General features: G+C 35.1%; 1 protein-coding gene across 1 annotated transcript; it reads right to left on the bottom strand.

Annotated features, from left to right (window-relative positions):
• Window positions 1-7,722: 7,722 nt before the first annotated feature.
• On the bottom strand, window positions 7,723-9,093 carry LOC149188954 (chitinase 2-like). Its single transcript, XM_089413127.1, has 2 exons — window positions 8,943-9,093; window positions 7,723-8,838 (listed from the first exon to the last, which is right to left on the bottom strand). Exons 1-2 carry the CDS (start codon window positions 9,013-9,015, stop codon window positions 7,997-7,999), a joined length of 915 nt encoding a protein of 304 aa, XP_089269253.1. The 5' UTR covers window positions 9,016-9,093; the 3' UTR covers window positions 7,723-7,996.
• Window positions 9,094-12,228: the final 3,135 nt, after the last annotated feature.

Genomic DNA, 12,228 nt, shown 5'->3' with positions numbered 1-12,228 from the left:
TATCTATGACATAATGGATGGAATGGTAGTTGATGCATTGAGGCATCAATGGTTCTTAGTGATTCTCAGCTAAGTATGAGACCCCTATACTCAGAACTTTGAACTACACCTGTAGATTACACATTTGCAACATGTTGGATGAAATGCCTGTCATGGCTAGTAGGGGTCTGGACAAGGTCTTGAACGAGTATTTTCATTAGTACTGTAATTTCCATCTTATCTTACTAATTTGAAGAGATGGATCAATTCTGGGTAGTGACCTGGGCTCTGAGCCTGAAAAAGTGACTTAAATCCTAAGGTTGATGGCACAACACTAGCAATTCTCATCCAAAGTCGTTGGTGGTCAAACATGTGAAAGAGACTTTAGGTTGTTGGTCGCTCCCTTTCCAATAGCATGAGACTGACTATGGCCCAAGAGACTTAAAATAGCAGTGGGGCCTAGAGACAAGCTGTTTGAGTGGATGACTTGTCCTCTAAGGGTTCTGTTGATGATGTTGGATGTCTGTATGGTGTGTTTCTGTTGGTTCCACTTCCTTAATGTGACTTAGGAGGTCAAGACATATCATAGTGGCCTCTCATCACATGTTTACGTCGGCTGGCTGGTTGCTTGGGTAGATGTGGGAAGAGGGTGTTACAAGGCTTCTGGTATTCATCATCAAGTGTGGAAGAATGAGAGCTTGGCACCTTAACGTCAACTATCTCCATCTCAAATTTTTGAAGAAGACTAACTTCCAATTCAAGTTCCTGCTTAGAATATTGAAACTTTTGAATGACCTCCTCCTTCTCAATTAGTTGCTGAGATAAGGCATCATAATCTTGTTTGAAAAAATGATATTGTTCCAACATTTTTCTTTTAAACAATTAATATTCATAACATGCTAAACTTTTTTCTCTTCTAGTTGCTTCCTTAAATTTTCTATTCTTGAGTCAGAAAAAGTCTCAACTTCCTCCTCCAGTTCATCAAGGAGGTCAATCTTTTCTTGAAGTTCATCTGCAAGAATTTGGAAATATTTTCCCATGGTTGAATCTAGATGGTCAACCTTCTTGATTTTTTGAGCGAATGAAGTTTGCAACCTATTTTTAAGAGTTGCATTCTCTCCTTGAAAAAGGGCTAAGACTGACTGCAATTGAATATCCTCTTCATGAAGTTCATCTGGTGCCTTCTTCTCATGAATATCCTAAAATATTTTACCCATCTTGATAACAAAAGTTGGCAAATGTGTTTTCACTAGCCACAAAAATTACTATAAAAAAAAGTTGATGATGACAACAACAACTACTTTACAATTCAAAGCATGCTACAAATCATATCAATTCAACAACATTTGTACCACTGGCAAACAAGAAAGGATTTCATAACTAGCATCCATCAAGATACCAAATACATCAACCAAATGGATATATGGCTATTCTCCATTCGGCATCATTTTCATATAAAACAATGCATGGAAATTTTAAGATTTAATATCCTTGTTTTAAATAATTTGTGCCCAGAAAAAAATAATCCTTCTTTTAAAAATCCTTTATGGAAAAAGGACCCGTAGTACAAACAACTAATAATAAAAAATGTGCTTTTATTGGGCTTAAGAGAGGTGAGAGGAAAATAAAACCCAATTGTAATCTCCCCAATAACATAGGCAAATTAACACCCCAACGATAATCCCCACGCATATGCCTCTTTCGTGTTTGTTTGCATGACACTTATGAGAATTTGTTATAATAGTCATTGCTTCATAACAAACAAATGCAGGCCTTTGTTCCCACGAATACAAGTATGCATATCCACTTGTCTTGGCTTGCAATTCAAATATGTTTCCTTTATGCCTAATTGTTGATCGGCCTGGAGGCAATGAAGGGAAAATTTAGATTGTAGCAAAAAAGCTAGAGTCAGCATATCTGTAGAGGGTGAGCTCGAGATCAAAACCACGATCCACTATTAGACCAATTCATGATGGAATATTGAGCTGACATTTTCAAACTAGATCAACGATATAACCCAAAGCTCTTCTCTCTCAAAACATGAGCTTCAGATATTATACCATTTAGTTATCTCATATGGATTCTAGAGATTCAGGCAGATGTGCACCCTTCTCCCCAGATGAGAGAGTTGTACATGAGACTTCAACTGTAACAAAAATATTAGCATGTCGTCGAAGTATCTGTTGCACGTGCAGATGCTCAACTGCCAAAAGAGTAAAGATCAACCCACTAAAAAAGTCGAATCCGAGTAATCTAACTCCGGATTTGGTCCTGATTGAATTTGAGCATCAATGATGAAAGGTTTTGATCCCCTCTATGATTTACTAGAGTGAGACTTCACAAATATGATTATAGTGGACGAATTCCCATTGATACTATGATCTCAATACAACGATCAAATATTAGTGATCACTACAAAAAATAAAATAAAATTCGGTGCCAATATGAATCTTGGAACCCTCACTATGAAGAAGCCATGGGTATCAAACTCAGATCTGACCTTATCTATGTACACCTGATCACAGAGACCCCATTCAGGGCACGAAAAAAATTAGGAAACTCCAAAAATGAATTCAACAGGGCAAGAATCACCCACTCTGATATAATGAAAGAGTATTTTATTAATCACAATATCATGTAAAAGTACATAGAATACCTCCATTATATAGCAATGAAGGAGGTTTAGTGTCAGTTAAGGATAACTACGACAACTGGACAGATGCAAGTCCCTATTGAGCTTACAACTCACCATACTTAGCTCATAAGGAAATGAGGCATTGGAAAATCCATTTCTAACAAAACTAGTGACAATTTATATTTTGTTGTCTCTCTAGATCTGCAATAAGATTGGAAACCAAGAGTCCGCGACTGCTTTGGACCCCCAAGTGTTTTGAGATTCAGATATTTTGGAAGAGGTTTCTCACGGGGTTCCTGACCCTGGCTACGCCAAGGAAAGAAGGGAATTGTTCCTCAAGTCCATAACTTTACATTAGAGGATGAGGACTTTGCTTGATAGGGTCTTAAAAGACAAACATGGGATATACCATATCTTTTCTTCTGTGGAAGACATTAAACTAGTTCAGAGGAATCAATGCTTTAACTTGGAAAGACTCGATGCAAGGCTTGAACATCTGGAAATCCATTTGCAATGTTAATCTAACCTCTTTGCTCCCAAAAGACCCGCCCTTGTTACTTATTCTTACTCTTAAATGGGTGGAATGCTTAGTGACAATTTTTTGTATTGCAATTATGTTATAGTTAGACTTGTTTTAATGAATTATGTTGGTGGTTAAAAATATCAAGTTTCCCTTGAGACAACTTAAAAACACCTATAGAGTTCCATAATTAAGTTATGACTAATTAAATAATTTACTATATTTTCATACTATTATATATATATAGATATAGATATAGATATAGATATGTATATATAAACTAAACTTGTTTTATTTTGCAATTAGAAACTATAACCTGATATGAAGAGTAAACTCACATTAATTCACTATAACCGGATATGAAGAGTAAACTCACATTAACTGTTATATATACCTAATAGGTTTTATATGAACTTTGGAATAATGATGGATAACTTACCATCAAATTTATTTCATGGATTTGTAAATATCCATTCATAATTTTCTTAAAATTATCGAAATTTTGGCATACATGTCATTGATTAGTGGAATAAATGACATCAAGGATGATGAGAGGTTAAGCATTCAATTATATCTCTATATTTAACATTAGTCATAGAAAACAATTAACCTTTTTCATAGCATATAATTTATTTTTCAATGTTAAATTTTGATAGAGAACTAGCAACCTCCCCAGATATATGCAACAATTCATAAGCCACATATATGATGGACTCATAATGGACAAGGTGTGGCATGATCAGAGGCGATCACAAGAATTGGCATGGATATATTTTGATATGGTCTTTATTCAGTTTTCCCATGTTTTGTTATTTTGTACTTTGTTACATTTTAAAGAAGCAATCAAATCTGTTGTAATCATTTTGGGCAGCAGAGCCATCGCATGACGAGACAGCTAGTCAATCAGACAGCTGGAGCTCGGCTGAGATATTTTGTAAATATTGTTCAAAGATTCCCCTCTCCTTATAAATAGACGGAAGAAACACTTAAACAAGGTTCCCAATTTCTGCATTCTAAAGGCCCGAATTTTGCTTTTTCAAGTTTTGAGCTCTGTTTGTAGAGAGAGTGTTTCCACTTTGGTTCAATTTGCTTGTTCATAAGGTGCTTAGGCACATACAATTGTTAAATGTAATGGACTGGTGATTTTGACTCCATATTCAAAGATTAATGAAACAATTTGGTCGATTCCAATCTGAGCAATGCACATTATGTTTTGCCCTTTGTTTATCATTTCATGTATGTCCTTCCTCTTCTAAAAATATGTTATGAAGTTGCCGGTTTCACTCTCTCATGGGTTTATGTATGCTTCTAAGTAGTGAGAAGTACCTGTGTGAACACATTTACTTGTTTTATTTGATAGTCTGCAGTGCCTGTGTAACCACAGATTTACTTGTGTTATTTGATAACCTACAATTCTTGTATGTAAGCACAGATTTACTTACGCTAATTGGTGACAAATGTATTCATGAGGCATAGAGGTTGAGACCTTAATTCGTGCTCCACTTTTTCTGCATTTTCACCTCCTCTCCCTTGCATATTTCTGCTAGAGATTGTTGCTTATGATTTTTGTTATTTCCAGTCCGATGCATTGATTTCCCTCCTTTTCCTTCCTCCTATTCATCTATACGACAATAACAATGTTAAACTGTGTATTTTTGTGTGTCGGCCACCAAAACCAACACATTTCTCTTTGAGATTAGTCATATCTACTAGTGTTTATTTCAATCTATGTGCTTGCTTTAATTTACCTTGGTGAAGGGCTATTGAACCAATTATGTGACATATGGAGTGCATCAGAAAGCCTTTAGATAATCTTCAAAAGCACTCATCTCGGATGCCCTAAGCACTGGTCTCCTATCGACCCAGAGATTGTCTCTAAGAGGCTTCTATATCTTCTGAAAGCAATTGTGTGATAGGCGATAGAAAATCCTATAACATCTTTCTGGCACCGTTGTTGGGGAACGATAAAAATTATTTTTTCTGTGGATACGACAATTTTTACATTCCCTCTGTCGGGTGAGCAAGGGAAGTGTGGGTTGAAGATCTCTCACCTTGGCGACTCCATTGTTTTAATCTTATTGTAAACATATTTCTTTGGCCTGCAACAATATATATCAATTCCAATCCCAACTAGAAGGATCATGGATGAGATTAAAAGAGTTGAGCATCAAATATCAATTTGGGGGCAGTGAGGCATGCCTATTTTAGTTGTTGACTTCCAAGAGAACAATGACATAAGGTCTAGTACTCAGATGTTGGGCTAGTATCATTCGAAGGTTGGTCTCACTTGGGTGAATTGAGCCTTATGCCTAAGCAGGAGTTGTATATAAATAAGCTCACTATGTGAGTACTTAATTTCCAATTCTTACAGTTTGTAATTTTTCATTTTAGTTTTATGAGGAAAGGACTCCCAACAAATAAAGTTCCATGGAGATTTTTTGGTTTTATAGGTTCGATATATTTTTTACTCCATTCCCAATGGTGAAGGCTACTAGTTTGCAGGTTCTCACACCTTGCCAGCAAGGCATTGTCCCCAATTGGAGCCAATGTTGTCACTTACTACAAAATGTGTTTCTGGCTCTCCAAAGAGTAAATGAGAAGAGAATTTTTCAATCATTTTCCGAGCAACAGAAGGAATCAAAGGCTAAATCAAACCCTCTCCATTAGAAAGTGCTCTGAACAAGCTTTCCAACGATATTTGGAAGTCCAAAAATGGACTCTTGGATCAAAATATATGGTCTGCTGAAGTTCAAGGATTGAAGCCTTAGGGAGGAATACTGGAGGTTGGATATATCAGAAGTTGCATATCAGAGGTCCAAAGATACCGATGATTGCAATATCATAGCGTCAACCATATCGGTGATGGAAACATGGAATCGATATGGAATTGCTCCAATAAGGAAGTATATGGATTTAAAGAATGTATGAATCGGTAGCTGCAAGATTGAATGCAGGAACATAGGAGTTGGTCTCAAGTGTAACAGTCATTGTCAAAGATCGTTGGGTCAAGGCAGCAAGGACCACGATCCGCAGGAAAGAGTGTTGGGTCTGCCTTAAGGTGATACAAGCCATCTCTGTGCTCTGACGCACATCTTCAGTCAGATAAATGGAGGTATAAGACTCAGGAAGCAGTGTGCAGGTCACTTGATAATCAGTTTCTCAACATGGAGCTCCACGCAACAATGGAATGAAAGACTATGAGGTCGATCTCTGTTTCTGCACTGTGACAAGAAACCGAGAGTTAGTTGCTCCTTTCTCCAAAAAGTGGGGAATTCAAGAAGTTAAGGCGAAGATGAGAGGTGAACCTGCCGACTAACAAAGGAGGAACATCATGGAAAAGGCGTGGCCTAATCAGAGGCGATCACAGGAATTGGGATGGAGATATTTTTCTACAATCATTATTTAGATTTCCCATGTTTTGTTATTTTGTACTTTGTTGCATTTTAAAGAAGTAATCAAATCTGTTGTAATAATTTTGGACAACAGAGCCATCGCAAGCTCAGACAGCTAGTCGATGAGACAACCGGAGCTCGGCTGAGATATTTTGTAATTGTCATTCAAATCTTCCTCTCTCCTTATAAAGAGAAGGAAAAAACACTTAAATGAGGTTCCCAATTTCTGCATTCTAGAGCCCCGAATTCTACTTTGGCAAGTTCTGAGCTCTGTTTGTAGAGAGAGTGGTTCCACTTTGGTTCAATTTGCTTGTTCATAAGGTGCTCGGGCATATACAATTGTTAAAAGTAATGGACTGGTGATTTGGACTCCATCTTCAAAGATTAATGAAACAGTTTGGTTGATTCCAATCGGAGCAATGGACACTATGTTTTCCCCTTTGTATATCATTTCATATATGTCTTTCCTCTTCTGAAATTGTGTTATGAAACTACCAGTTTCACTCTCTCATGGTTGTATATATGCCGCTAAGTAGTGAGAAGCACCTATGTAAACATATATTTACTTGTGTTATTTGATAACTTGCAGTACCTATGTAATCAAATGATTTACTTGTGTTATTTGTTTGACATATCGAGCATTTAAGCTATTAGCCATAAATCGATTATTGGTTAAATTGCAGGTTTACTGGTAGAGGAGGCCAATGGTCACTATCTCAAATCTAAAGATTTACAAAATTCTTTTCAGAGTTTATTCTATATAATTGTGGCGATTGGCTTTTTTACTTATTAGGAATATTCTATAATCGTGATTGGTTTTTTACTTATTACGAATATTTTTCTTCATTTTAAAAGATAAACTCATAAAAACTTATATCAAAACCAACTGTTAACTTATATTAAAACAAATTGTTATTGCGATTTCAATAATGATTTTTTTTTCCATTTACAATGATTAATTTCTGGCCAGGACGTATCTCTGCTATTTAAATAATTGAAAATATTGATTTTTAATTTTTGTTTTAAAAATAAATTAATGTTAACCTAAATTCCATGATATAATTAATCCAAAAAATTATCTTATTATCACTCTATAATATAAATCGTAAAAATCTAAAATATTAAAATATTTTTCCTATCATAAAATTACTGTTATTTTCGTTTGCACGATGTTCATTAACTTTCGCTGACTTAACTTACGCAATAAGCTGTTATTTTCTTTTATATAATGTTCATTAACTTTCGCTGACTTATCCATACCGTTCACTAACTTACAATAAATGGAAAGGGAGAAAAAACAACTGACCAAATTTTCAGTAAATACTAAATAGGCGAAGTAAATTTGAAATTCCAAGGCTGGCGGTTACAATGCAATTGGAACCCAAATATTTATTCCTTTAGTTATTATAGGGCATCGTCTGAGTGAGTGATGATTCGCTATGATAAGTAGCGGCTATCAAATCAATCCAGTCACGCCAAAAGAGCTTCTGCTTGCTTTTCATATTTGAAGCCATTAGACTTTGACTTGTCTGCACACCACACAAAGATGCCCTCCAATTCCCCCTTCTGCTTCAGCATCTTGCATGCCCGAAAGAACCCATGATCGGGCAAGAGACCTCCAGCGCCTTTCTCTGTACTAAAACTAACCAGTATTCTCCCTCCCTTGTACAGAGATGCCTGAGTATTGTAGTGCTGGATGAACTGAGAAACCGTGGTGCTGGCATCGTACGCGTAGAACTGGAAGTTAACGTAGTCAATCACGTGCCCGTATTTGCCCCATAAGGCTGTGTAATGGGACTGCACAGCGCCCCTGTCTTCGAAGGGGGCGATGGACGCGAAGGAGATGACTTTGCTCCGCTTTAACCGCGTGATCAACTGCCCGATGCAATTTACAAACGTGTTATCGTCGGCCTGAAAATGCTCGTAGTCGATGTCGATGCCATCGAGATGGTATTCTTTGATTATCTTCGACAGCGACGTGACAGCGTTGTTAACCCACGAAGACACCGACGATGGCTTGAACTGGACAGGGTGACCGTTGCCCACGCTATCCCCGCCTAAGCTCAGCGCGACCTTCACGTTCTTGTGTTGGGCCTTTATGGCCTGCACGGCCTTGGGAGTCAGGCTGCCGGTGTCCCAGAAGATGTTGAACTTTCCGTTTGTGGGAGAAGGGGAAGCGGATCCGGTCGTATAATCGATGGCGAATGAGAGAATGAAGTGGACCTCCACCCTCGGATTGATTGGCACATCTGAAAATTTCACGCCGTTGCTGAAGGCGCCTATGTATTCCCTCAAGATATGGCCGTTCGCTCCTGCACACAGATGCACACAAATAGAAGAATGTTATGTTATGCCTAATAATTTTCATAAACAAAACAAGTTTAAGCAATTCTGGATTCCAAAAGCGCTTCCATACCCATAGCGATAGGAAGCAGATTATGCAGCAAAAGAACAATAGCCAGAAGTTTGCGTATCTCCATGGAGGCCATTACTACACGCAGCAACCGCTCTGGATTGATTGATATTGTTATCGAACGCAATACCAGATTGATTTATAATGCGTTACCATTCTGAGCCTCTTTATATAGACCCCTGAAAAGATCAATCGTGTTTATGGTGAGCATGAATTGATTTGGTCAAAACTTAGTTGTCGACGTTAGCGATAGAAAAAGCAGTGGTGCAGCAAAGGTCAAGGATTCATGGTATGACTAAGTGAACGAATACGATGGGGCTGGATAAGCTCCAGGAAAAGGAAAATTCTAGAATATGGTATCTGAATGATTCCTTAATAAGTTCACAGATTCATTTCTTGGAAATTTTGTAAAATTTGTTAATAATTGCTATGAAAAGTCGAGGATTCATGTATGATTAATTGAACGGATACGATGGGGCTAGATAAGCTCCCGGAAATTTCTAGAATATGGTGTCTGAATGATCCTTAATAAGTCCATAGATTCGTTTCTGGGATTTTTTCTAAAATTTGTTAAAAAGTTCTATGAAAAGTTTCAAGAAATTTATTACAATCACAAATTTGATAGAGTATTAAATTTATTTATATATTTAAAAAATTATAATTTTATTACAAAATATTATTATTAATGTAAAAAGAAAAAATAAGTCCACACAATTATATTTTATTTTATCATTTTAAGTTTGAATCTGTCATTTTTTAAAGAGAAATACACGCTGTTAACTATTACACCCATTCAACTTAGTGTGATTGAAACCAAATACAATATTCAAATAATTTTTTATCACTTAAATACCATCAAACCACCTATTAAGAGTGTCACTCTTTAAAACTCACATAATCTCTCACAAAAAAACAAACTAACTAAACTAAACTAAACTCAAATTCAAATTAAATGAATAAATTCTAAAACAGTAAATTCTGATTAAAAAATAAATTCCCAAAATGTACTGTCCATCTATTAATTCACGCACCTTCATGAATAAAACATAATTGTTACGTTCGACAATAAAAGGAGCATTGTCAAGTCTTGATGTTCGAAAGCGGCGACTGACGATGTGGAATATAATATAACGTAGTTGACCCGTAAGTAGTCGATGCAGTTAGGGCTCATTTCACAAAAACGGGACTGGGTTAGGGCTCTGGCGTTTCGGCGATCGGGCCGTCCTTGTCTGGGAATTGAATTGAACGAAGCAAAATCCAAAATAAATTCCCACGATCAACGCCGTGAGCGTTAGCTGCAAATATGGGTAGGGTTGCTGCTTCGCTGTAAGGCTGGCGCCGGCCCTGTCTTAGGGACGTCGTTGTCTCCCAAATATTACCTCTTATTACAATTCCTTAGTTGAGAAATATTTTGCTTACTCGGTAAACCTGACTCCGTATTATATTAATGGCACCAAACCCAACCCAAGCTTGAGTGCAGCCTATCAGTTAAATTGTATATCAACCTATCAGTTAAATTGCAATAATGGTAAATTATAAGAGTTAATAATAAATTACTAGGTGTAAAATATCTTTTTGGTACCAGGAATTTACCTTTGATTACAATTACTCTGGTTAGAAATATTTTGCTTACTCTATTATAGGTAAACCTAACTTTGTATTATATTTGGCAGACAAATTTGTGGTGAAATTTTGATTTATGTTATTTAAATTCATTTTTTAATTATATATATGCATTCCCCACTTTAGAAAATTTCTAGGACACTTCTAATATGCAGAGTTTATTCATCAAACTTGTAATTTCAATAAATTCCTGCAAAATTTTAGATAAATTAAACTAAAAAAATCCACCAAAAAATAAAAATAATCCATATAATATTAAATTACCCTCATTGTAAATTATAATAATAAATTACCATTCACAAAGTATCTTTTCGGTATCACCTCGGATTACAATTACTCAGGTTAGAAATATATTGCTTGCTCTATTATAGGTAAATCTGACTTATCTATTTCAACAAACGAATGTGGGCTCGAAGAATTTCAATTTCATTTTAAATAAATAATGGACAAGATTTGCTTTGAAGGGAATGTTTTTAATCGAATACATTTATCAGCCATCATCCTATTGGTTTTTTTGTTTTTTCATTTTCATTTTAAATTTCATTCCAATTTTCCTCCACCTCAGGTTGATCGCCCTCCCTCCACTTGTTGAATCCACAGGTTTCGTTTCCACTTACCCTATTTGAATTGTTGTCCATCGGTTGATCGCTCTCCCTCCACGCATTTGAATCCACACATTATTGTTTCCACTTACCCTATTCGAATAGTTGTCCATGGACAGGTTTCAATTCCCGTTTTGATCACAAGTTTGTTCATGTTTCTCTCCTGGCTCATTATGAACATGCACAGATGGGTTCATTGGTATCGCCCCACGTCCCTTTGTTATTAAGGTATGTCCACTTTATTGATTTGTATTATTAATCATTACAGTTCATGCTCCTGCATCACAACAATTTGCAATATTAATTTTTGCTAGTCATGCTTCTGAGTTACATTGATTGCTAGTCATGTTTCTGTGTCAAATTTCTATGGCTTAAATTGTTTTTTTAATTATAAATATGGATTTGATATTTTGAAAAATTTATTGATATAGAATTTGCGATTTTAATAAATTTACATTTTAAATAAATTAGATCATAAAATAAATTATAAAAATTTACAAAATTTTTATTAAAAGACAAATCACATAAAAATTGTCAAATCTATATTTATTACCAATAAAAAAGAAATTTTATCTAAAAATAAATTTTAATTTTAAAAAAGTTAGTTTTAAAATATTATAAAAACTTTATAATTTTTTTTTGTAGTTTTAATTGAAACCAATTTTTTTTCACCAAAAACCAATTACAATATAACTAACCTAGGTATGCTTCTAAAAATTATATTTATATAAAAAAAAAAAAAAAAAAAAAAAAAAAAAAATATTATATATATATATATATATATATATATATATATATGTTATTGATGTAGAAAATTGAAAATATATCATATATTTAGAGATAATATATTATATTCTATTTTATTTCTTTTTGTAAATATGGTGGGACTACATCTTCATCATCTCTAATATATTATTCTTATAGGCAAGGAATTGAACTCCTGACTTCACATCAAGGAGGAGTTCCTTCACAAAGCACTCGATCACCTTCATATCAAAAAATTCTTAGCTTAATTATAAATAATTATATATCAAATTTTTATCCTAAATATGATTAATGAATAT

The sequence above is a fragment of the Pinus tabuliformis genome, chromosome 3_1 (assembly GCF_031772625.1).
Source record: "Pinus tabuliformis cultivar Carrire ecotype Pingquan chromosome 3_1, CPIR1, whole genome shotgun sequence".
Lineage (NCBI taxonomy): Eukaryota > Viridiplantae > Streptophyta > Pinopsida > Pinales > Pinaceae > Pinus > Pinus tabuliformis.
Note: the sequence above shows the minus strand (reverse complement) of the source record. Positions and strands in the feature narration are given on the sequence as shown.

Coding starts and splice junctions, on each gene's coding strand:
- LOC149188954 (XM_089413127.1), bottom strand. CDS start 9,015: ATGGCCTCCATGGAGATACGCAAACTTCTGGCTATTGTTCTTTTGCTG. Junction 8,839..8,942: donor TCTGCTTCCTATCGCTATGG/GTATGGAAGCGC, acceptor ATCTGTGTGCAG/GAGCGAACGGCCATATCTTG.